General features: G+C 46.2%; 1 protein-coding gene and 1 long non-coding RNA gene across 4 annotated transcripts; one reads left to right on the top strand and one right to left on the bottom strand.

Annotated features, from left to right (window-relative positions):
• Nucleotides 1-7,004: 7,004 nt before the first annotated feature.
• Nucleotides 7,005-12,563, bottom strand: LOC122443864. 2 transcript variants are annotated; one of them, XR_006270132.1, is made up of 3 exons: nt 12,429-12,563; nt 11,862-11,898; nt 7,005-8,196 (listed from the first exon to the last, which is right to left on the bottom strand). It is a non-coding gene; the product is annotated as an uncharacterized LOC122443864 (long non-coding RNA). The 2 variants fall into 2 exon arrangements; XR_006270133.1 differs by lacking the exon at nt 7,005-8,196 and adding an exon at nt 8,973-9,026.
• A 769-nt stretch (nt 12,564-13,332) lies between these two features.
• PROX2 (prospero homeobox 2) lies at nt 13,333-23,977 on the top strand. Of its 2 annotated transcripts, XM_043472563.1 has the most exons (5): nt 13,333-14,070; nt 14,365-14,643; nt 18,768-18,875; nt 19,932-20,126; nt 21,647-23,977. In XM_043472563.1, the coding sequence occupies exons 1-5, from the start codon at nt 13,348-13,350 to the stop codon at nt 21,830-21,832; spliced, it is 1,491 nt and encodes a 496-aa protein (XP_043328498.1). In that variant the 5' UTR covers nt 13,333-13,347; the 3' UTR covers nt 21,833-23,977. The 2 variants fall into 2 exon arrangements, with proteins under 2 accessions (XP_043328498.1, XP_043328497.1); XM_043472562.1 differs by having other exon boundaries at nt 13,333-14,643.
• Nucleotides 23,978-24,891: the final 914 nt, after the last annotated feature.

The raw sequence follows: 24,891 nt of genomic DNA, 5'->3' as shown, positions 1-24,891 counted from the left end.
ACTCACCATGCAACTTAAGAAATGACAAAGCCCTGTGTGACCCTCCTTGCTGGTCATCCCAGAGTTAACCCCCTGATATACTGGACTATATATATTAACCATCTCCTCATTTTCATCGCAGTTTCAGTATGCCTGTGTTCTAAACTGTACACATGTTTTTGGCCCTTCTTTAAACGAGGAAAAGATGTATTTACTTTCAAATTGTACAAGAAAAAATATGTATTTCTAGGGAGAATAAATGGCTCAGTTAATTAAAAATAAAATAAACACCACAGAGAGGACATGTGCATGCATGCTCAGTTGTGTCAGGTCTTTGCAATCGAACCTACGTCTCTCGCATCTCCTGTATCAGCAGGCGGATTCTTTACCACTGTGCCACTTGGAAAGTCCCACAAAGAGGGCAGCTCAGCCTAAATAATACACACAGACTTGTTTTTCTTTAACTGAAATCCTCCAGTATTCATAAGTGTGGCCTGAACTACACACTTACATCCTTTCTTACATTTTTCCTAATATTTACCAGATGGTAGATAGGGCTACAGCCTGGGGTCCATAGAGACTACATCCTACATTCTCTTTGTATTGCTCATGATACCCAGATTTCATCCATCTATCTCTTCATTCATTTGTAATTAAAAATAATGGATGGATAAGTACTCAGCAAATATCTAGACATTTTGGCCTATTTTTAAATGTAAAATAAATGGAATCACAGTACCTGTATCATTCTGTGGCTTAAGTCTTTCACTCAACATTATGTTTTGAGGACTTATCCATGGTGAATTGAGCTTTAAGCTCATCGATTTTCATTGCTGTGTTTCACAGCATTCACTTTACTTCCCAAACTGAAGGAGAAGTTGCTAAAATTCAAGTGATGTTCGGGGGAAGTGATTTGGCCAGTGAGTTCTCCCCAGCTCTGCCAGAGAAGGGGGCTTTGGGCCCAGCAAATGACCTCCCCAATGGTTTCCAGACCTCTGCTGGAGGGAGAAGTCACATAGCTTTCCTGCAGACCTGAGATGCCATGTTTTTGGTGCTGGACTGGTTTCCGTATCCTCAAGACGAGGGACAGGGAGAAAGATGATCCCTTTGGTGCTGACTCCCTGGAGAATCTGGAAGCAGAGGTCAGGAGCGCTATGTAATGGGAGAAGCTGGATAATTCAGTCTCAAAATTTCAAGAGGCACTGTGGGTCCTTAGGCAACAGCAGAAGAGATGGCATTTCAAGAAGGTCCTCTCTGAGCTGGCTCTTCTGTGCATCTGAGTTGGGGTGGGAATGGGAGATGGCAGGGGGCAGCCAACCAGCTCCGCCCTCTATCTGCATATTCATCAGCGCCCCCCCCCAACACTGGTTGGCTGTGCTAGGCAGCCCCCACTGTCCCCAGTGCCTGCGGCTGCTTCTTCGGAGCTGGGTCTGTCAGATAGTGCCTTGCACTGAGAAGAGGTGGGAGGCTTCCCTCATCCAGCCACAGGCACCAGGCCTGCCTGGGGAGGAAGCAGGGAAACCAAAATCACTTCCTGACCATGGCTCTGTACCCAAGGCTGGTAAAGCGTGGGTTTCTCCAGCTCCTGGGGTGGTGAATCCCACCGGGCTGAAGAGCCCAGGACCAGAACTCCCCGAGGGCGTCTTCTCTGTGAGTAACACTGTCTCTTCCGTTTACCTTGCTCGAGCACTTTTTTGTATGACGATGGAATGCTTGCTATGAAAAATTTCAAATATGCAGAAAAGTGTAGAGAAAGGGTAACTATACCCATCTACACACCCCTCACCTAGATTAACCATTGTTCATATGTTGCTGTATTTGCTTCATCTCCTTTTGTTGACTGAAATACTTTTAAGTAAATCACAGACCGTGAAACTTTTCACTCCTGATACCTCATTCTCTAATACCCTGGAATGCATCTCCAAGCAGGTCTGTTTTTTTGTTTTTTTAAGATTTGTTGATGTGGAAGTCTTTATTGAATTTGTTACAACATTGCTTCTGCTTTATGGTTGGTTTTTTTGGCCCCGAGGCATGTGGGATCTTAGCTTCCCAACCAGGGATCAAACCCACACACCCTGCATTAGAAAGTGAAGTCTTAACCACCGGATCACCAGGAAAGTCCCTCCAAGCAGTTCTGAAGCTCTTCTTTCATTAGATTCTCAGACAGTCTTGAGTGAGGGGGTGATGATCATTCCTATTTTAGTGAAGCAGACAAGACAGAAAATGTGGCTTGAGGGCAAATGGCTGGGAGTGGAGCCCAGACCTACTGACTGTCAGCTCAGAGCACCCATCTCAGCCACAAGAAAGGGCCTCTCCCGCTGAGCTGTGTTGTTCTAGACAGCATGGCCACATGGCAGCCACTGTGTAACCTTGGGCATGCCGCTCCACCTCTCTGGGCTTCAGTGGACTCATCTGTAAAGCAAAGGCCTGACTTGATGTTCACGGATCGTCAGTGATGTTTTCACTGATTTTCAGAAAAGACAATGTAAAGAGTTTTGCTTTTTTTTTTTTTTAACAAAGCTAAATTTATTTGGATATTATGCCAGTCCTCTTTTTTTAAAATAGTGTGGTTTAAGATTCTTTTTTTTTTTAAGATCCTTTTTTTATGAAATAAAATGAGAATAGATTCAGTCTTTGTATGCTTATTTTTTGTGCCCTTATCTGCAAATAAAGTGTCAGCAACTCTCAAGCTGATCCTATTTTTTTTAATTTTATTAATGATTGAAATCTAAAATTCTGGAAACCACTCACTGTACCAGGGCATCCCTAAGTCCATTCCAGTGCTAAAGTGCCAAGGCTATGGGGCCTCCCAGACCCGCCCAAGGAGGAAAGGAAGCTTCAATTTAAGGAACACCTATTATCAGTGCTGGAGAGTGCAAGTTCAGGCACCGGGCATGTGTTAACACCTGCGATTCTCACTAGAAAATGGCATTGTTTGCAACACCATTTCACAGACAAAGAAACTAAGGGAGGAAAGAGGCAAAGTTAACTTGCATGAGCTGGTGAATCTGACCCAAGTCCAGCACCAGAAGATGATTCCATAATTCATGGGCACTAGTCACACAGACCACCAGGGCTTCTGAAGTGGTTCTATCTCAGTCTGTCAACGGTCAGGGCTGTGCCTACTGGGCCGTCACCTGACCTCCTCTCACCATCTCCACTATCGGCCGGTGCAGCAGGGTGAGCTACTCAGGGCTGGACCAGAGATGAATGGATGCCTCCGCTCCTGCCCACAGCCACATGGCACTAATGCAGGGGGCCCCCAGAAGATGAAGCAGAGGTGAGGTCATATGTGAAAACCCCTGAGTAGAACATAGAAATGCTGTATGTCCTTGAGATATGCCACTTAGCACAGGTCTTAGGTGGCAGCTAAAGTTTGCTGAGCCTGCTACGGACTTGGATGGAAAGCTGTTCAGAAATACCATGGGTCAGGCAAAAATGCCAGAGAAGGCACTGGCGACCCACTCCAGTACTCTTGCCTGGAAATCCCGTGGATGAAGGAGCCTTGTAAGCTGCTGTCCATGGGACCGCTAAGAGTCAGACACGACTGAGCGACCTCACTTTCACTTTTCACTTTCATGCATTGGAGAAGGAAAAGGCAACCCACTCCAGTGTCCTTGCCTGGAGAATCCCAGGGACGGGGGAGCCTGGTGGGCTGCCATCTATGGGTTCACACAGAATCGGACATGACTGATGCAACTTAGCAGCAGCAGCAGCAGGCAAAAATGCATTTGTATATAAACATGATTAAGTGATTGTTATTATGAATCACTGGTGGTGGGCCCTTAGATCCCATGATAATCTGCTCAGGAGAGGCTGTTTCAGGATAAGGTGCTTCCTTCCATATTTCTCTAACCATATTGGGGCAGTGATCTACTAGGCTGGTCCAATCAAAATCCAACTGAGTCCAGGAAGTGAATGAATAAAATCCTGCAAAGACAAACACTAAATTTTCCCAACCCAGACCTGGAAGGAACATTATCAAGGAAAGAACAATAAACCTCATATAAACCTCGGGCTGAGCATCAGTCACAGGGATGAGAATGAGTCAGTATCTCTCGGGCTTCACATGGTGCTTCTTATCTAAGGACTCCCCGTGGCCAACCTTGTTTTATTGACTGGTTCTCAGTGGCCCTGCTGGAGTCTGTTGGAAGTGCTTGCTGTTCCACAAATGTGGACACATCACAGAAGCAGAGACACACCCTGTGAGCTGCTGGTCTCACCCTGGCCTACGCTGTGAGCAGCTCTTCCCCTTTGTCCCCTTGGGGAAGAGCTTTTGGGAGATCTCGAGAGAGATCCCATGGAAGGGCACAAACTCACAGGGAGAAAGGCTCTCAGGTCAGGAGGTGATCTGTGTAGTTGAGAACACCCCAGATACTGACTGTCTTTTCAGCTGATGCCCGTGACCTCAAACACTTCAGCTGAAAAGAAATGACACAGAGCTGCTTTCTTATGTCTGTTATTTACTTGAAATTCAACCTCACCCGCATTTTGCCCTTTCAAGTTATAAAATCCTGCATAACTCTGGAGTGATCTTAGGAGGCCTGAGTTCTGTGCTTGTGTTTGTAGCTGAATTTGCTTCTCCAGCAGGACTTTTCCTGTCTGATGCCCAGAAATGTACGTCTGGGAAAGAAAAATGCATGTTTTGTTTGTTTGTTTTAATAGATCCCATTTTTTTAGAGCAGTTTTAGGTTCCTGGCAAATTAACCAGAAAGTACAGAGATTTCCTATATATTCTCTGCCCCTAAATATTCACAGCCTCCCCTATAAATGCAAATTTTTAATTATTCAAGGCAAGGGATCCCTTTTTTAAATTACAAGAGTGAGAACATACCCATTAAAAATATGGAAAATACAGAAAAGTTAACAAAAAGAAAGAAACAGAGAAAAAAATTACCTAGGGTTCCATCACCCCCAAAGAACCATTGCTAACAATTTAATATATTTCCTTCTCATGCTTTTTTCTTTGTATTTTTAATATGTGATTTTTCTCTCCCACTTTTTATTATACAATAATGTCCTACAAACTCTTCTCAAACATGATTTTTTAAGTGACTGCATGACATAGCATCACATAGATGATACCATACTTTATAATTTATATATATATATAATTTAACCATTCTCTAGCTTTATAAATAATATTAAGGTGGTCATTGTTACATAAATCTGTGGGTATTGCATCAATTTTCTTTTTTTAATTTTTAAAAATGTATTTTATTTTTTAATAATGTCTTGATTTTACTTCTTAGATATAGAGTCATTGACTCAAATGACATAAACATGTTTAAGTTTCATAATATATGCAACATAACTATTTCTCCCAAAATATATGAAAAATGAGCAAGAGATACAAATGGTGAGATAACGTTTTCACCTATCATGTTGGTGAAGATTTAAAAGACTGACACTGACAAAGAACTGACATGCCCAGTGTTGGTGAGGATGAGATCATATGTGTTCTTTTAAAGATGTGTTGCTAAGAGAGCAAACTGACTATTTAAAAGTATATGTACAAGTAATGCATGAGTACCTTCTGAGAAAACTTCAATTAATACAGAAATACAGTTAAAATTAAAATTAAAAATTCTCCTTCAGACCCTCATCTTTACCCCCAATCAGTTGGTACTTTTCTGGAGGGCAGGTGGGTGACAAGTATGAAAGTTTAACATACACCTAGTTTCTGACCCAGAATTTCCACTTCCAGAAATGTAACTTAAGGAAATAATATGTTCCCAAGGATATAGATAGGAGTGTTCATCTCAATACCATCAATAATAATAACAATAGCTAACACATCAGCAATTTACTATGTGCCAGGAACTGTTCTGACTCCATGACATACGTTAACTCATTGGATCCTTACAACAGCCCTATGATAAGGGTGCATACTATGGTTATTCCTGTTTTAGTGAGAGGAAGGCTGAGTACCAAGAGGTCCCAAAGCTAGTAAGTGGCTCTAAGGATTCCGTCTGGGCAGGCAGCCCTATGTCTGGGTCACGGAGTGGCCACTCGTGGTCTCCTCTGCAGACGAGCTCCATCATCAAGCGCCCTCATCCCTGCCAGCCATGACCACGGGTTTCTGCTGAGGTTCCCACCAGCCCACAAGCAAGAGCAGGCAGCCAGCACCTCCAGCATCTCGGCCAGTGGCCACCCATGACCGCCAATGCCACCAGGGCTGCCTGGGTTTCACTTTCAGTAACAGCTCCTGCGGAGGTGCCCAGTACCAGGGAGGCCAGCCCCTACCACCCCAGTCCCCTCAAGGCCGACTCGGGCACGGATGGGCCACCTTCTTTTTCAAGAAGTCCACACCCCTATTCATGGCCACGGTGTTGAAGTCCTCAGTACCCTAGCGTCCAGCGACATGGTCACCTGTGACCTGGCTTGGAAAACCATGAGGAAGCAGCAGCCTGGTGCTAGTCCAATAAAACCAACACCAGGCCCCCGTCCAGAGTGGCCACCGCCCGCCACCGGGCTTCCTTCCAAGGCCCTAGGTGCTAAGAGCCCTGCCCCACCCCTCCCGTTCCCCCAGCTCCCCACCTCAAGACTTCACGGACAGTAGCCAGCAGAAGCAGCTCCATTCTTTAACATCAAAAGAGCAAAAATGCCAAAAAGGCAGTTCAGAGAATCTCCCTCCTTACTGTTGAAGCCACACGAGAACCTTCCCAACACCCCATAACTCTGTGCCTGGCACCAAGTGGAAAGTCAACCAGCAAAAAATTAAAAAAAAAAAAAATCCAAGTGGATTCCAGGGTCCCTGCTCTCAACTCCTCTCTATGGCTATAACAATGAAAACAGAGGAATGTCCCTAGAAAGGGGCAGAGGAGCCTGGCGGGCTACTATCCATGGGATTGCAAAGAGTTGGACAGGACTGAGCGACTAAGCATACACACACAGGAGGAGAATTTACCAAATAAGTTATGGTCCATCCATACAATGGACTACTATCAGCTTTTACAATGCTGCTCTAGATTAATGTTCTTTGACACAAAAAAGGGAACAATAGAAAGCTACAGAACTATGTATGATTCCATTTTATTTTTTTAAATAAATAGAATTATGAAAATTATGGAACTTTGTACACAGACAAAAAATTTGGAAAAAATGATGAACACCAAAATGTTGGCTGTGATTTTTTTTTCTGGGAGGCAGCGTTATAAGTGTCTTTCTTCTCCTACTAACACATTTCTGTATTTGGGAAGTAAAATGATCCTGTATTACTTTCATGACTTTCACTTTTCAAGGAAAGCAGTAAACCTATTTTTAAAGGGTTGTGACAATGGTCACATCTGTCAGTGAGTGTGAGAGTGTTACTAGTTAATTTTCAAACAGACAGCATCGCTGCTTCAAGCCACACCCAGATCCAGGGCTCGGGCAGCAGGCTGGCCCCAGCATTAGAGGTTTCCTGTTTCTTGGCTGCCCGGGTACAGAGTTTCCATGGCTGTCCTACAGAGATGGGCGTGACCGTCTCTGGGCAACCGGCCACAGCAGTGTCTGGCTGGACTTCCAGTTTCTGACATCAAAACATTCTTGCTGATTTTTGCTTCATCGAATACACTGAGTCCCGTCCTTGACTCTAATAGCTGTGCCGTCCCGGGCACACGGACCACACCAGAAACAATACCTTCAATAACCCACAAGGGAGATTTGGCAGTTGGTGGTTCTGTGCCCTTCTGTCTGTTTCTGTCTCCCGGTCTGGCTGTGTTGGTTTTGTTTCACGCACAAGGCTCTGCGCCTGGTGTTGGAGGGATCTGAAATACCTTACCTCTAATGAGGGGACAAAATTCAGTCCGAATAAAGTGCTGAGAGAATATGTAATTGAGCACAAACCTGTCTGGTGACAATTGGTGATCAGGCACTACTTGGGGAACTCAGAGCCTGAAGCGGAGGGCGGGGATGGGGGGAGACACAATGATTGCTTCAGAAAGGAGCGGGCATTTCAGTTGGATTTTAAAAGAGGAGGAGAGGTTCATCAGGTGGAAAGCAGAAGGGCCTTCCAGGTGGAGGGAACAGCAGGTGTCAAGATCTGGAGGCATGAAGCAGTTTGGTGAGCTCAGGAAACACAGCCCAGGACAGCGCAACACAGGTAACGGTTGAGGGCAGGGGCTTCAGAGGAGTTAGAGTAAGACCATGGTTACCAGGAGCCCAGACATCTGCACCTTACCGTAAATAGGAAGCTAGCAAAGGCTTGGATTCCATGGAGGCGCGTCAGCAGACCTACATTTTAGAAAATTAATGTCAATGACAATGTCACTGAGAAAATGGAAACCATCAAAAGGGACTTCCCCCACCGAGCTCCCATCACCGCGTCTACCCACCTGCCAGCACCTGCCCACATACCTGCCTTTCTCCTCCACCACCAATGAACTGAGGGTTCTCCTCTCTAAAGTCAGCCCTCCTCGTCTGCACCACATCACACCCCCTCCTTCCTACCCAAAGACAAGGCTCCAGAAATTCTCCCCCTCTTGTCTATATTAACAAATATTATCTTTCCACAACAGCATTGCTATTAGCCTACAAATATCCTGTGATGCCTCCTATCCTGAGAAATTATCTTTTTTTTAATTTAATTTTTATTGGCGTATATTTGATTTACAATGTGGTCTTAGTTTCTGATGTACAGTTATACATGTATACTATTCGTTTTCAGCTTCTTTTGCATTATAGGTTATTACAAGATATTGACTACAGTTCGCTACGCTATGTAGTAAGTCCTTGTTGTTCATCATTTGCTTTGTATGTAGTGGTGTGTATCTGTTACTCCCAAATTCTGAATTTATCCCTCCTTCCAGCTCCCCTTTAGTAACCATAAATTTGCTTTCTATGTCTGTGAGTCTATTTCTGTTCTGTAAAAAAGTTCATTTGTATCATTTTTTTAGATTTCACTTATAAGTGATATCATATATTTGTCTTTCTCTGACTTACTTCACTTAGTATGATCATCTCCAGGCCCATCCATGTTGCTGAAAATGGCATTATTTCATTCTTTCGTATGACTGAGTAGTATTCCATTGTATGTATGTACCACATATTCTTTATTCATTCATCTGTTGACAGACATTTAGGTTGCTTACATATCTTGGCTACTGTAAATAGTACAGACATGGGGGGTGCATGTATCTTTTTTTTTTCTTTTTTTTCCACACAGCAAGCAGGATCTTAGTTCCCCATTCAAGGATGGAATCTGTTCCCCCTGCAGTGGAAGGTTGGAGCCCTAACCACTGGACTGCCAGGGAACTCCCTGCATGTATCTTTTTGAGTTAGAATTTTCTGCTGATATATGTCCAGGAGTGGGATTGCTGGATCATATTGTAACTATTTTTAGGAACCTCCATGCTGTTTTCCACAGTGGCTGCACCAATTTCCATTCCCACCAATGGCGTGGGAGGGTTCCTTTGAGAAACCCTCTCTGACCCCACTTCTCTTTCCAGTTACTTTCCTATTTCTCTCTTCCTTACAAAACACCTTGAAAAAGTTGCCACAGTCAATGTCACCAATTCCTCTTCTTGCCTCTCCTTAAAATTCAGTCCAACCAGGCTTCCCCTGCCCTCCACTCCACCAAAAGTGCTCTGATAAAGACTCCAAGTGACTCTGAATAACATCTGGAATTACTAACTTGAACAGTCAATTCACAATCCTTATGTGACTTGACCTCTCCCGTCTCCTAGAAACACTTCTTTCACTAAACTTCTTCCTACTTCATTGATTGCTGTTTATGTTTCCTGTTTGGGTCCCCTCTTGCCTAGCCTCTTCATGCTATTAAGTCCCAGGACTCAGACTTCAGCCCCCTGCTCCTCTCTGCCTACATTCACTCTTTGATAAGTACATCCATCTACATACCTGCAACTCTTAATTATTTATTTTGAACCCAAATCTCCCCCACTGAACCCTAGGCCTAGTTATCCAACTGCTTTCTCAGCATCCTCATTGAGATGTCTGATCATTATTTCAAATTTATCACTTTCAAAACTGGGCTCCTGATATTCCTCCTCAAGTCTGCTTCTTCTGTAGCCCTCCCCGTCTCAGTCCATGCAACTCCATCCTTCTAGGCCGAACACTTCGGAGCCATCATCAGTGATGCTTCTTTTTCTCTTGTTCCTTACATCCAATCTGTTATTAATAGTAAACCCCACTGGTTTCAACATTGACATATATCCAGGATCTGACACCACTTCCCACTTCTGTTGCTGTCACCCTGGTCCAAGCCATCTCATCTGAATTATTATCATCTAGATGATCACAAGAGCCTCCTAAGCCATCTCTCTGTTTCAACCCTTGCTTGCCATGCCTAGTTTATTCCCCACCCAGTAAAGAACAAGCCTTTTAAAACTAAGTCAGGTCACGTTGCACATAGTGTTCCAATGAGTCCTCATTTATCTCAGAGTAAAGGCCAATATGTTCACAGTTATCAACAAGGCCCTGTATACTGGCCTTCCATTACTTACTAAGTTATTACATCTGCCTCCCTTTGCATGATTGTTAGCTCCACTTGGGCAGAGGATTTTGTTTGTTGTCACCACTCAGCCCATATTTGTTGAATGAATAAATGAATGAATGTAGAAAAAGGACCACAGTGAGAAGCTAGAGGATGGGGACCAGTCATGAGGTATTGGAATTGCCCAGGTGAAAACTTATGAGATGCGAAGTCAGGAAAACATAATGGGAACAATATGGCAGAATGTAGTTCAGAGCCATTTTTTCCCAAAATTTACCAGCCATAGTGACCGCATGTTGAGGATAAGAAGATTGGCAGGGGTCAAAGAGGCTCTCCAGCTTCTGGACTGAGCAAGAAGATAGGTGGCAGAGAGGAAAGGCAGAGCGCAGCCATGGAGTCTGGGTTTGAAAACGTTGAGTTTAGGAAATGTTCACTAAAAATAACTATAACCAAACCCTTCTTCTTTTTGGAAGCTGTGCTGTGCTTTGCTACTCAGTCATATCTGACTCTGTGCGACCCCATGGACTGTAGCCCACCAGGCTCCTCTGTCTATGGGGATTCTCCAGGCAAGAATACGGGAGTGGACTGCCATGCCCTCCTCCATAGGATCTTCCCAACCCAGAGATCGAACCCAGGTCTCCTGCATTGTGAACAGATTCTTTACTATCTGAACCACAAGGGAAGCCTATGAATACTGGAGTGGGTAGCCCATCCCTTCTCCAGGGGATCTTCCCAAGCCAGGAATCAAACCAGGGTCTCCTGCATTGCAGGCAGATTCTTTACCAGCTGAGCTACCAGAAAAGCCCCTTTTAACTGAAAATATACATGGTTTGTGTTATTTTTGTTTAGTCCCTCTAAGTTAAAATATCAATTGTGCCAGTGTAGTGATCATTATTGCTTAGAAGGCAGCTAATGTATATGCAATGATCCACTTATGCTTATTAGATGATATGATTTAAAAATTTTTTTTCATATTATACAAATAGTGTATATTCATTGCCAAATGATCACAGGAAGTTAAATGTTTCTCTCTCCAAGAGGTGGTAAACCATCAAAACTGTTGGTAAAACTTGGCAATAGCAAATTCTTTCATTTATATTAATGTGGCAAATCAGTGATTTTTAATTTTAGTAATTTACAAATGTCTTACTTATTCAAAGCCAGAATCTTCTAATTGACCTGAGAACCTAACCTTTCAGTGGCATTTCCCTCAAAATGGCACCGCAGCTGCCATTGCCTCCTACCCTTCACCCTGGTGCTGACATGAAGTTGCCCTCGGAGAGCTTGTGTTGAGTGTCTGCCAGCTGCCAGCCAGCTCCAAGTGGAGGCTGTGGTCAAGTCTACCAACTAGAACCCCCTGGCTCCAGAAGAGCTGAGATTTCCTAAAGTATAGAATTCCAAGCAAGCTTCAAGATGAAAAATGGAAAGAAAGCAAAATCTCTCCTACCAGCATTTGTACTCAAGAAGCAATCAAGAGTGGAAATCTGTAGAGAAAAAAGAAATTCATTTAAATTTTCTAGGAAAGGATGAATCTGCTTAAAAGACAGAGAAGTCAGTCTCTTAATGCAGGTCTTCTTATCTTTGGGGAGGGAGCTGAAGTGTGTTTGCATTAGAACACTTGGAACATTAGTAACTGAGAGCCATTCTTAACCTCAATTTCCCTGTCTACAAAATGGGAGAATTACACCAGCCATTAAGGTTGGTGTGAGATGTAATGACTTTACATATATGAATGTTTCATAAGCTCCAAGTGCCTTATACCTGCTACCCAAAGCCTCCTGCACACACATTAGCTCCTGATTCGAGTGCAGCGCACTTTGATATTCATGGGAATAAAACAGCTTTATGCAGTCTTTTCTAACATTGCTCCCTCATTCTCCCATATCTTCATCCCAGTCCTTATTGTGCTTTTTCTTCATAGCAGTTATCACGACCTGAAAATGTACTTTTTTATTCTCTCTTCCCCTGCTAGATGTCCTGCTCTATGAGAGCAAGACTATGCTGTTTTACTCACCACAGACTGTCCAAGTGTCCAGAAGAAGTCTTGATGTACAGTAGATGCTTAAAAAGCAGCTGTGAGAAGGTTGAAAGATAAATGCATGATCCGACTCTTTCAGGAGCAGGGTTGCATAGTGGTCAAACAGCGTGTTCTCAAACTTCAGTTTGCTTGTTTCAGAGGCAGGTGCCCTAACACAGCACTGAGGACTTCTGATTAAGCAGGACTGGCGAGCCTACTGGATCTGCTATTTTTAACAAGTGCCCAGGGTGATTCTATTGCAGAAAGTCATTCTAAATCAAGATAAATCTTATTCTGACTCCAGCCTGACACTAACTGTATGACCTTAGGGAGGTAACTTCTTAATTCCTCTGAGCCTGTTTCCTTTATCTGTAAAATAGGACTGACAGCATTCCCACGGAGCTGTTATGAGAATTAAATTAGGTAATGGGTGTAAAGTTATTGGCACAATGCCAGTTACGCAACTGGCTGCCACAATCATTATTATGGATTATTTTATTTTTATGTCCTGGCAGGACAAGAACTTTCTCCTGGGAGGCCTGCTCTTGGGAATGTCTTCAAAGTGTGGTCGGGACCAGCAGCAGCATCACCCGGGAGCTGGCTGGGGATACAGAATCAATTGCTGCCCCACTCCAGACCTGCTGACTCAGAATCTGCCTTTTAACAGGATTCAAGCTGATCTGTTTGCACAGTCAAGTTGGAGAAGCACCGCTCAAAGTCACAGGTCCTGTTATCTCCTGTCTCTATTTTCAGAGTCTGCCCAGGAGGTGGGTGAGCGCCCGGAATCCCAGAGTCTGAATCCTTCCTCTAAGTGGAGAGGAGAAAGCCCCAGATCCCTGGAGGTGCACCTCCAGCTGAGAGCCTCCAGAGAAACTCTCTCGCAGAACCCTGACTACAGTGTCTGTGGAGCCAAGAGATGGATCCAAACTCCAGCTTGCTTTCGGGTCCAGCCCAACATCCGACAGAACCTTGCATGGAAGGTGGAAGAAGCCTGTCCCCCAGGGAGCAGAGCAGATGCTCCCCCTTTGCCTGGAGTCAGGTCCCCGGCTCCAGCCTCTCTGACCCTGACTGCTTTGGGGATGAGCACATCCAGGCAAAGAGGGCCAGAGTAGAGACCATCGTACGAGGCATGTTCCTCTCCCCAGCCCCTCTGGGGCCAGGCAGGGCCCACGCTGGGGATGGCCTGAGCTGCCCAGAGAAGGCCTGGGGGCGGAAGAGGAAGCAGAGCCTTCCCGCTCAGCAAGGCCCCCTGGAGCCAGGCCCTGCCGGAAACCGGGGCGGTGGCAGGAAGGGGGGCCCTCGGGTGAGAGGACAGCTCCACCTGCTGAGGCAGCAGGTGAGACACCTGCGGGAGCGCGTCCTGCGGGCCGTGGAGCCCAGGGCCGCAGCCCAGGGCCCTGCGACGGCAGACCAGAGGCACGGCCCTGGGCCTGGGCCCTGGGGGGTGGACAGCGACCACCACCACTGCCCGGGGTCTGTCGGGGACCTCTCCAGGCTGGAGACACACAGAGTGTCTGAGGTCCAGTACCTGCCCGAGGGGCCCAGGTTTCTTCCCTCTGAAGCACGGGCCTTGCTGGAGAGTCTGAAGAAAGAACTGACGGGGGCCATATCCCAGGCTGTGGACTCGGTGTTACAGAAGGTACTGGTGGATCCATCGGGGCGCCTGACTCAGCTGGGCGGGAGGTTGCAGGGGCCAGTGCCAGACGGGAGGAGTGAGCCCTCGCCTCCCGAGGGCGGTGCCCATAAAGATCCGCTTCCTCTGGCGGCCTTGCCGAGGCGGGCCCAGCCACCAGCAGGGGCTCCACTGGGAAGCTTATCACTGGCCAAGTCTCTAGATCCTCCCAGGTACCCCATCTCTCCGAGAATGATCCCCAAACCCTATCAGGCTCCCCCAGCAGACTGTCCCTTTGTGGTTGCACCTGCCCACATCCAGGAGGAGCAGATTCTCGGCCAGCTACTGGGCCATGGGCCCGGGGGCCGCTGGAGGGGCGGTCTTCCTCAGGACCCGTCTGCCCGGAGCCAGCCCTCCTCGGAGGTGGCCCTGCGACCTTGGGGAGCTGCCAGACTGCGACCTTTGGCCTCGGGCCAGCAGCAGTGCCCCTGGCCCTTCACGTCCACCTGTTTGGAAAGACTGGCCCTCGTTCCCCCAGTGAAAATGGAGCCGGGTGGCCTGCAGGCTATCACGGACACGCTTCCTTTCTCTGCAGCCCACATATCCTTTTCGGGTAATCGGGGTTCTCATTTGTCCCAGCCCAGGGAGACAGGAACTCCAGACGCTGAGGGGAGGTTAGGGGACAAACCACTGCTTGGCTCGGGGAACTGCTCTGTTCTCCCGGAGGAGAGGGGCATCTTCTTAATGTTCATTCTAGGGCTTCCGTCCCCTGTGGCTCATAGCTGTTAGGTTCCTGAGAAAGTGGTGGCCATGTTCTGAGATCCAAGGGTCTGGGAGGGTTCCTTCACCTTCTTCTGTAACATAGATTCTACCACTACTGAATTAATCCTTTGGGTCTGGAAGGGTTTTGTTTATTTTTAAATCCAAATGGGCTCCCAAAATATGACAAAAACACGCTGTGGAAGGAAGAACCCCATCACTGAGACGTCAGCTGCTCATACACCTTGGCAGTGGCCTACACCTAAGCAATGGCCTTACCTGAGACGTGGTTCCCAGAACCTCTTGTCTCTTCAGGCAAAAAGAGACATCTCCTTAAATGAGACATCTCATTAAATTGCATCTCCTTGTGTCTGTGGAGTCAGACAAGCAGGGGTGAATAGTCATGCCCCTTCTACCTGCACCAACTAGATAACTCATGGGCAATACATGAGGGGCCAGAAACTTGCGGGGCTGATGGGAAAAGGGGAGATTTTCTTCAGGGACAAGACCTGAGGCCAGGTGAAAGGGGTAAGATGACAGTTTAAGGACCAGCTTCTAAGCTGCTGCTGAGCAGACAGCTGGGTGCTGCATGAGTGGAGGGAGTGGGGGGTCCCCCGCCGGGCAGGCTGTGGGGCCCAGGCTGGTCTGCAGGGGGTCTGAATCTTACTGCATCATCTTTGCAGACCTTAGGGAGAGCCCACTCAGAAGCAGGGGTTTCTCCAGAGTAACCCTCCCTCAGGAATGTAAAAGTTGTTGAAGCAAGAGAAGTTGCTTGGGTAAACATTGGGTTAGTTCCATTTCTGTGGGACTTCTCAGAGCCTTTTTAGCATGAAGTCCGATGAAAACCGCTAAGAGGAGAATGTATACAGTCCCACACGCATCTAACCAAAGAGCTCTCTTTCAACCAGCATCTTGTGAGATTAAAGTTCCTGAGAACGTATTTTGGATGTGGCTTTTTTAGTGAGCCAAGCTCACGCTGCTGCTTCTCAGGGACAGCCTTAAATTGCATCTCCTTGTGCCTGTGGAGTCACAGAAGCAGGGGTGAATAGTCTAGCCCCTTCTACCTGGCAAGCTCTGGTGAAGGCGGCAGGATGGGGTGGAACCCACTCACGCCACACCAGGCTGGCTCTTGGTTCCTAGGCTATGAGCGCCACCTGCTGGTCACAAGTGTTGGCAACACAGCCCAAGCTTGGACACCCCGGGTTCTTTTCCTGGCAGGCCGGGAGCAACAGCCACAAACAAACCCAATGCTCAGAGCATCTTGCCAGCCACCAGTACCCCTTTCAGGCAGTAGACACAGAGAGATCACTGTAGACAGATTTTCTTGTCAGGTGAAAGCCTTGAGTGAGAGAAGCTATCTGTGCAGGCCTTTGACAAGAGGCTACTGATTAAGACTCCCTGTCAGAGTCAGGTTGTGGAAGAACCTCAAGAACTCAGTCCCCAAAGATTCTCCGCTGATCTTCCCCTGGGAAGGGTATTCTGTTATTTCAGAAGAGCACCTCCTGTGTGCCTGGACCTGCCTTGTGAAATGAGGCTTGGGCTCCGAGAGCTTCAGGGGGTTTTGGGGGGCCACCCACAGGGCCTGGCTGCCCCGATCAGGTATTGGGCTACCTTTGCAACAATTAGGGGCCCCCAGGAAGCATCCTGGCCCCAATTATTCTCTCATTCTAGAATTATAGATTTATTCTTCTGGGGCCATGAAAGCCCAGAAGAGCAAGATGCTTACGTATAAAAGAACTTGCCATTCACATGATGCCCCGGTGACCAGGTGGAACGGGTATGATGCTGAGGCAATGATGAGGGACCATGAGGGACCGCACATCTCCTGGGCGGCAGGCACTGGGACCGGCAGTTCCCCTGTGCGCTGCCACCTAGCCACAGTTCTGAAACTCAAAACGCTCTGAAAACCTCTGATTTCTTTCTCCTAAGGTCGATGGGAAATCCTCTTGGTTGCAAAACCTGCAAAGCGCAGGTTTTGAACTGCGCTGCACGCTAAGTCACTTCAGTCGTGTCCGACTCTTTGTGACCCTACGGACCGTAGCCCGCCAGGCTCCTCTGTCCATGGGATTCTCCAGGCAAGAATGCTGGAGTGAGTTGCCATGCCCTCCTCCAAGGGATCTTCCTGACCCAGGGATGGAACCGTCTCCTGTGTCTCCTGCACTGGCAGGCAGGTTCTTTACCACCAGCGGCACCTGGGAAGCCCTATGTGTGCTGATAGGAGGCCTTTTATAGACTATCTCACTTAGCACAATTAGTCATTGATTTTGCTGTGGGAACTTTAAACTATCTGATTAGACAGCTGCCACAGACCCTGCTGTGGGCAGTGACTAACACATCATACACACACCATATTGCCCTGACAAGATAAATTCTGAAACCTGGTGTCCATTTGGCCCACTGTTTCAGAGAAGGGGTTGTGAGCCCAAGTTACCTCACCATCCTCAAGTATCCACTCTAGATCAGTATCCGAGAGGGACAGAAGCAGGCTAAGTTGCTCAGTCAGACAGACACATGCAGAGCCAGGATTCAAAGCCAGCATCTGACTGCCAAGCGCGTTTCAACCACTACACTCCACAGTTTAGAATTAGGGCACAGAGAAGGTAAGCAGCTTGCCTAGGGTTATACAGGACTAGGTGGCAAAATCTATGATCTGAAGCTGGGTCTTTGAACTCCCAATCCAGGATTCTTTCCATAGCACTTACGAAGGATAAGAAGTAGGGCTAGTGAGGCAGGGGGCAGGGGCCTCCTGGACAGCGGCCTGGGTGCCTGGGCCAGCTATAGTTGAAATCAGTTGTCTGGTTTCTTTCGGGTAAACTGACATGTCCTCCTGAGAAGCCTTCATTGTCCTAAAGCTCTCAGGCTTCAGCTCCAAGGTCACCCTGAATGCTTTCCACACAGCCCTAGGATTGTTCCTGGGAATGCTAAGTGTTCTAGCGTAAGACTCTTTATTTCCCTACCACCCTGGTGCTAGATTTTCATGCCACAGCCCCCTGCTCTTACTAAAGGGGGAGGGATCTGTTCCCAGAGTGAGAGGCATGGGTTGGAATAGAATCGCCATACTTAATCATGGATTAAAGTTGACAATTCAATTACTCATTCCTTCATTCACCAAACATTTATTGAGCACCTACTCTGCTCCTAGCACCGGGCTAGGCACGTGGAATACAAAGATGAACGGGTAAGGCCCTTGCTCTCAAGGAGCTCACAGTCTAAATAGGGAGGCAAACATGCAATAAAAACCCCAATCACATCATTCTTACAAAAAACAGCTTATACAAAGAGCTTCCCAGGGTAAGGAAGGCCTAATTCGGCAAGGAAGGGTTTCACAGCACAGGGGGCATCTGAGTTGAGGTGGGGAGGGTGAGGGGGAGCTTCTGCCAGGCAAATGGAGAGAAGTGCAGCCCGGCAATTCGAGCTTCTTGAGCCAAAGCAAACTGTGATCTGGTACTCAGTCTGGTTAGGTGCCTGTTGGCATCAACACCACAAACTCAACAATGAGGGCCAGAAAGGGGACCATCTAGTTGATTCCTCTCATTTTACAGATGAGGAAACTGAGATAGAGAGGAGAAGTAAGTCTCTACTTGGGGTTTTGAAATGGTTTATCTGGGGGACAGCTGCCATCTCTTCCCACCCTATTGTGATAGCGTGCACGCACGCGCACGCACACACACAGACACACACACTGAGTACAACAAATTGTATCTATCACACATGCCATAGATCTTTAACACATCAAAATGTTTTTTTAAATTCTGCAACTTTACTGTACATAGATGGTATTCAGCATCTGGAAAGAAAGAAGTTTATCTGATCATACTTGCTAGAGAGAGAATAATGGAGCAAATACATATTTCAACCAGAAAAAAATTAAATAGAAACCATAAGGAACAGGACAATTTACCATTTGGATAATTTGACAAAATCATTTGATAAACTGGTCTTAGTTTTCCTTGACCCTGGGCCAAATCCAGGAGGGCCTCAATCCTGGTCACTTGAAGAAGGCCAAACTAATGTTTTTCTTCACACGCTACCCCAGCTCCAACCTCCTGAAGGCTTACTTCCCCGATGTTCAGGTAAAGTCCTTCAACTGAGTTCCAGTCTCTGCAAAACTCCCAAGTGGCCGCAGGTGTTTCCCACGTTGAGTCAAATCCTAGGTCATCATCTGCGCACTTTAGCTCCTCTTCTTGTTGTGGCATTTTTGTCCTGGGCTGGGAAACTGAATAAACAGGGGTAACTTTGGGGGTGGGAAGGTTGGGTCTCTGAATTTAAGTTTCTGAGCTATAGTTAAGACCCAGAAACACTTGGGGAGGGAGGCAGGGTTACAGAACCAAGAGTAAATAGCATCTTTAGCCTAGTGTTCTGTCTTAGCTGGAGACACTATAAAAAAGAAAGAATGTATCAAGAGTTGGACACTGTCGCTGTTAAATTTACCTTTGAACTTTTGTGTTTCAAAAATGAGTGAAGGTGCATACAAATCAATGTGACAATACGAAAAATCAAGCTCTGGGGGTTGGAACCAGGCCATGCATGTTTCCATAGTTTCAGAGGGCCTCCTTTACGCTGGGGGTTGGGTTAGGGCCTGCTGATACTTTGTATCTCAATCATCCCACCCCCACCCCCAGCCTTTTTTTTTTTTTTTTGAGCTATTTCCCTCATACCCAATCGCTTGTTTCATCTCTGAACCAAGTTCTCATTTTTTGATTCATTCTGCAACTCTGAGTTGCCAATACATAGTCCTCCGATCTATACCATTACCCCTTCCCTTGGCTCTTTACCTTGCAGAGCGCACCGGGGCTGTGATGTAATCTACCTGGGTGGCTGCAGAAAATGGGACCACATGGATCTTGACCTTGGGCCCTCCCAAAGTCACATTTAAGGAGTGAAAAACCTTTATAAGTCTAGGCTATAAAATACATTTGTTTTCTACTGGGCATTACAGCTAATTCAGATTTTTCCATGTATAACTGTATAGGCTTAGAAAATAGCTGTGACTTCTGTTTTAAAGAAAGCCCTGTTTAGTGTGAATTGAAGCCACTCTTGCTAATCCGTGCTGAATTGGAAGCTGACAGTTCTGACTCTGAGCACCTTGTGACAAATGTCTGATTTCATGGAGCCTGTTGTTTGCACAGTTCAACCGCTGCATCACCTCCCAGATGATCAAGTGGTTCAGCAACTTCCGTGAGTTTTATTACATACAGATGGAGAAATTTGCCCGGCAAGCGATTTCCGATGGTGTCACAAATCCCAAAATGCTGGTGGTTCTCCGCGACTCAGAACTTTTTCGAGCTCTCAATATGCACTATAACAAGGGAAATGACTTTGAGGTAAGACCGTGCACTTGGGTCCCAGGAGGTCTGACGAGCGCCTTCCCTTTGTCACTGGAGTTTTAGAAAAGATCCCCTTCCATGTCTGTCCTTACGTCACTGAGAGCAGGGCAGCCTGGGACCCATCTCTGTACCATCCACAAAGATGAGGGCCTCCGCATCTTCTCGTAGGCAGCAGGTAAATGCCACAAACTGAATCTCCAGTCAGTCTATTCAGAAACATGGGCAGAGATCAGGTGTTATGCCGTTTTAGACAATACTCTGTAATGACCGGGTTTGACACCCTGCAAACCTTCTTGTCTTTGCACCAGGAGGCCCAAGATAAATACCGGGCTCTCGCTGCAGCACTGCTTCTTGGCCAAGGTTTTCTTTACTGCAGTTTCTGCTCATCATTTGGTTCTTATCTTTATTCTCCCTTGAATAGTTTTATCTGTGGGCCTTCCATGGCAAGTCATCTCAAATCCTTTCTGGAAGTAATAGACAATACTTAAGCTGCTCAGTCCTTTGGGGGTCCCTATGAAGGCACGCTGGTGGCACCTTAGAGGTAAAGCATCGGTGAAGGGCGAGCAAGTGGCCCAAGGGTCATCGGTGAGAGCTTGTAATCTTCCTTGCGTGTGGCCAACAGCTCTGTTCGGCTGGCATCTTGTTCTGCGGTGCCCGGTGCGTCTGGTTACTGAGCACAGTGCCCTCTTCTCGCATTTCTCATGTGACTGTGAGGTCACAAAGAGCAGTGTATTGAGGCCTCCAAGAAAGCGAAGAATTGCTGGCATCCGCTGGTCAGATGCCCCATCAGAATATGTTCAGAAACCTAAGCCTACCTGTGGGGAAAATGGGCCATGCCTCCTTTGAGAGGCTCGTGGGGGTCCAGGCATGTGGGTGGGGGGCAGCACTGCGTCCTTCCATGTGGGGGTGGTCATCTGGCAGGCAGTGGGGGCAAGCCCCCAGCCAGGCTGGATTTGGAGGCCCTGTGGGATGTCCCATCGTTAATGCTGCCAGTTTGGGTGAGGTCCTGGAACATAGTCTTGAGCCCTCTCCACCCCCAAGCCAAATGGTTGGCTTTGGAAGCAGGAATGATTCCAAGTCCTTTTAATCCAGTCCCCAAAGAAGGTGGAATGAGGTATGACAGCCGTAAGCTTGGGGGGCGGTTCTTTCCACGTGAGACACTAAGGAAAAGAATACTAAAAACCTCTTTTGAACCACAGATTTCATTTCAACCAGAGTCAGAATTTCCCACTTGCTAAAAATGTCACCCATTAATGGAATCAGCTACTGCTACAGAGGGAGTGTCCTTAATCCATTTTTTCCCAGGGCTGTCTCATCAGGATCATCATTTTAAGGTCTGTATTTGATGAGGGAGCAACAGATTCCTGGGGCTGCAAAAGTCAGGGGCCAGGAGAGTGGGGGTGCTCTGATCAGCCTGCAACCCAGGGAACTGGCAGCGTCGGGCAGTGAGGTCTGGATGGCGCCAGGCTTCACAGCCTCACGTTTTTTCTTTCTCGTGGGTCTCTTTGGGAACGCAGGTCCCAGACTGCTTCTTGGAAATCGCCAGCTTGACATTACAGGAGTTCTTCAGGGCTGTCTCCACAGGCAAAGACGCAGATCCTTCCTGGAAGAAACCCATTTATAAAATTATTTCGAAACTGGACAGTGACATCCCAGAGATATTCAAATCTTCCAGCTATCCCCAGGAACTGTTTCGGAATTAAGATCCCACAAAGTGAGGAGTGACTGGCCTGGCTTTCCTGGGTTTGGTTGTCAAATGGCAATCAGTACCTCTGTAGTCATATAAAGAGGGCATAGGGAGAAATCCCTCAAATAGGTACTATGACCGTTTTTTGATCCTTTACTTCCTTTTCCAGAATTACCAGAGGTTTAACATTAACTATAAAATACTGTAAAAGGAATACAATGGTTTGGAACCAGAACAATCTCCACTCCACTGTTTCCAGGTATCATGACCCTGGGAACCTGCAGGTGTCTCTGCATCTGTAAAACGAGTTTGTAAGGATAGAGAGATACATCTTAGAGAACTCTGTGAAATGTTTATTACTCACTACACAAATGTTCTTTTCTTCCCCCTTCAGCTTTCAGATAAAGTTATCTTATTTGGAGTCTTTTTTTTTTTTTTTACAAAGTGCTGTTTTTAGTTACCTATTTATCAAGCTTCACCTATGTGCAAGACACTTTCAAATGCATTACCTTTAAGCTATTTATCCCAAAAAGTAGATATTATCTTCATTTTAAAAATAGCCAAACAGAATCTTAGAACTGTGAGGTAAGTCGCCAAAGGCTAGGAGGCCAGGGCATTTGGGTCAGGAGGGGTGGTCAGGAGCACGGAGGCACCCACGACCTTCTGAGGCCAGGCTGCCCGGGGACCGCCTGGTGCTGCCGCCCGCGCTCAGCACAGGCCACCGTCCCCGGTGAGCGTCCAGCCCGGATGCGGCACTGTCTTCTGACAACCCCTGCCTGGCACTTAGGAGTGCTTTGTCACCCGGATGTCCACCGATCCTTTCAGCAAAGCCAATACAAACTTTCTGCAGGACTTGAGTGTTGTTATACATTCACAGTCATCTGCTGGAAGTTTATCAGCAGTTAAATAACCCAAACTGTCTCTAGTCGACCAATGCCTCAAGCTCCTATGTGCCGAAGAAACTGAACTTCAGGCCGTGAAAGCTAGAAAGGGCCTGAGGGGCTCATCTGGCCCAGCTTGCTTAAAAGAGGAAGGAGGAAACTGAAGCTCAGACGGGAGGCTTGTGCATAGCCTCACAGATGATGAATGGCATAACTGAGACAAATACGGCATCACACAGAAATGGAAACTCCCCTGCTCCATAAGGACCTTACAGCCCATGATCAATCTTTCACAGATAAAGGAATCCAGGAAATCAACTTTTTTTTTCTTTTCCCCCTGCTGGTCCAACACAAATGGCGACTTGCTCTGAGCATATAAGCAAGACCTCCGGAATGCTGGGTAATTGCAGCATCCCAGCTAGTCAGAATCAAGTCTTCGAAAGCATGCCAAAAGTGCACAGGCCAGGGCAGGCATCACTCAGAGCTCATTCCGACTAAAGGGTGTCTGTGATTTCATCAGCTTACTGCTTTCTCCTGTACAGAAATTACTATATCAACTACCCTACTTTCTTGACTTTTCAGGTCAGCTGGATCAGAAAGGATGAAGTTTCTAAATTATTGCTAGATGTATCAACACAAAAAGGTAGTAAAGGTGACTTTCTTTTGAATTTTCTCTTACTCCAAACAGCCAAGGGGAAAAACAAAACCAAAAAAAAAAAAGAAAAACACTCAGCCCGAACCAGTCTTTTGGGGTTGTTTCAAGGTTATTTGTAAGTGTCCTTCAGTACATCCAACTGCACTCAGATGATCTTTGCCCTATTTTCTCCCACAATGTTCCCTTTACAAAAATGAAAGACTCTGCCAAATCTAAGTTTTAAAAGTAAGCAAGCACTGAGTATCCCAAGCAAAGGCAATCAGTTATCTGTGTTTGGAGACAGGAGGAGAACCTGCTGTCCAGAGTGACATTACATAGTTATTTAAGACATTCATGGGAAGCAATTCCAAGTTCACATGATTGTCCAATGTGGAACAGCCACTTTCTGTCCCAAACCTGAAATTCATTAGCGTGTGTTTTAAACACCGAGCCAAGCCACCTCCAGGGCACTGAACCTTGAAATGTACAAGCTCAAATTGAAAACACGTGTGTGCCGCAGTCTTTCCAGGAAGTGTTCTCTAACCACTGAGCTAAACACACAAGAATGTATAAATACATATTCTCTGCCAACAGAAGAATTTTCTATTTTATTGTATTTTTCTGTTTCTACCAAGAATGGAGGGAACACATTTGGAGTGTAAGCTGAGCTGGTTATTGTGTTCTTTTAGCAGTCATAATATTGCCAAAGGTCAATTGTCTATTCACCTTTTCCTTCCCATTAAGATGCACGTGGGTACTATTCTCTCCCAAATTAAAACATGCTCAGTGTCTAGTCAAATACTGCGTAACTGTCCAATCCTTCATTGATGGACAGTAGGGGCTGGACTGTGGTTTAAGATTATGGCACTACTGAGGGATTAATGTCCAATTATCAATTAAAAGCAGGCAGTTAATTGGCATTCCATGCAGGAAGAGGTTCATTAGGACCCTTTATTTCAAACATGGTTGCATTTAGCATACACAACTCCAAACCAGATTCATACAGTAAATAGGCCAAAGGCATCTCCTAGGTATATAAGGGGCACCTGAACCATTTTCTTTCCATCAGAGAAAGTGTACACCTGGCAGAGATAGCACACCACTCTTTAAAAAAGTTGCATACCCCAGACCCACGGAGGTACCTAGGTCTACTCTTTAAAACGTGTCTTTGTTTTCAATGATGTAGAACCTTGAGAAATAAATAATTTAAAATAAGGCTTCTATAACATAATTTTACATGCGCCTTTAAGAAAATACGTCTTTTAAAGTCAAATCCTTAAATTGCTGAAATTTTGGTGACCAGTTTCCTGGATGAAGTGTTATCCTAAATTGTTCATAGTCTCTTTTTTAAAGTGAAGTATAGTTGATGTTTGTTAGTTCCTGGTGTAGAGCAAAGTGTAAATGCTCATCATCACTGATCCCTTTTTTGTTTCAATAGTTTAGAAGCTTTGCTCTGTAAAGCAAATTGAACATAGTTTGATGATTCATGCGTCCAAAACAAAATAGAAACCTGAAAAAATCCATTTTTTTTTTTAACACACACTCTATTAGGTACCTGTA

This window comes from Cervus canadensis, chromosome 6 (genome assembly GCF_019320065.1).
Source record: "Cervus canadensis isolate Bull #8, Minnesota chromosome 6, ASM1932006v1, whole genome shotgun sequence".
In the NCBI taxonomy this organism is placed as follows: Eukaryota; Metazoa; Chordata; class Mammalia; order Artiodactyla; family Cervidae; genus Cervus; species Cervus canadensis.
The sequence above is the reverse complement of the archived record's forward strand: the minus strand, read 5'-3'. Positions and strand labels throughout refer to the sequence as shown.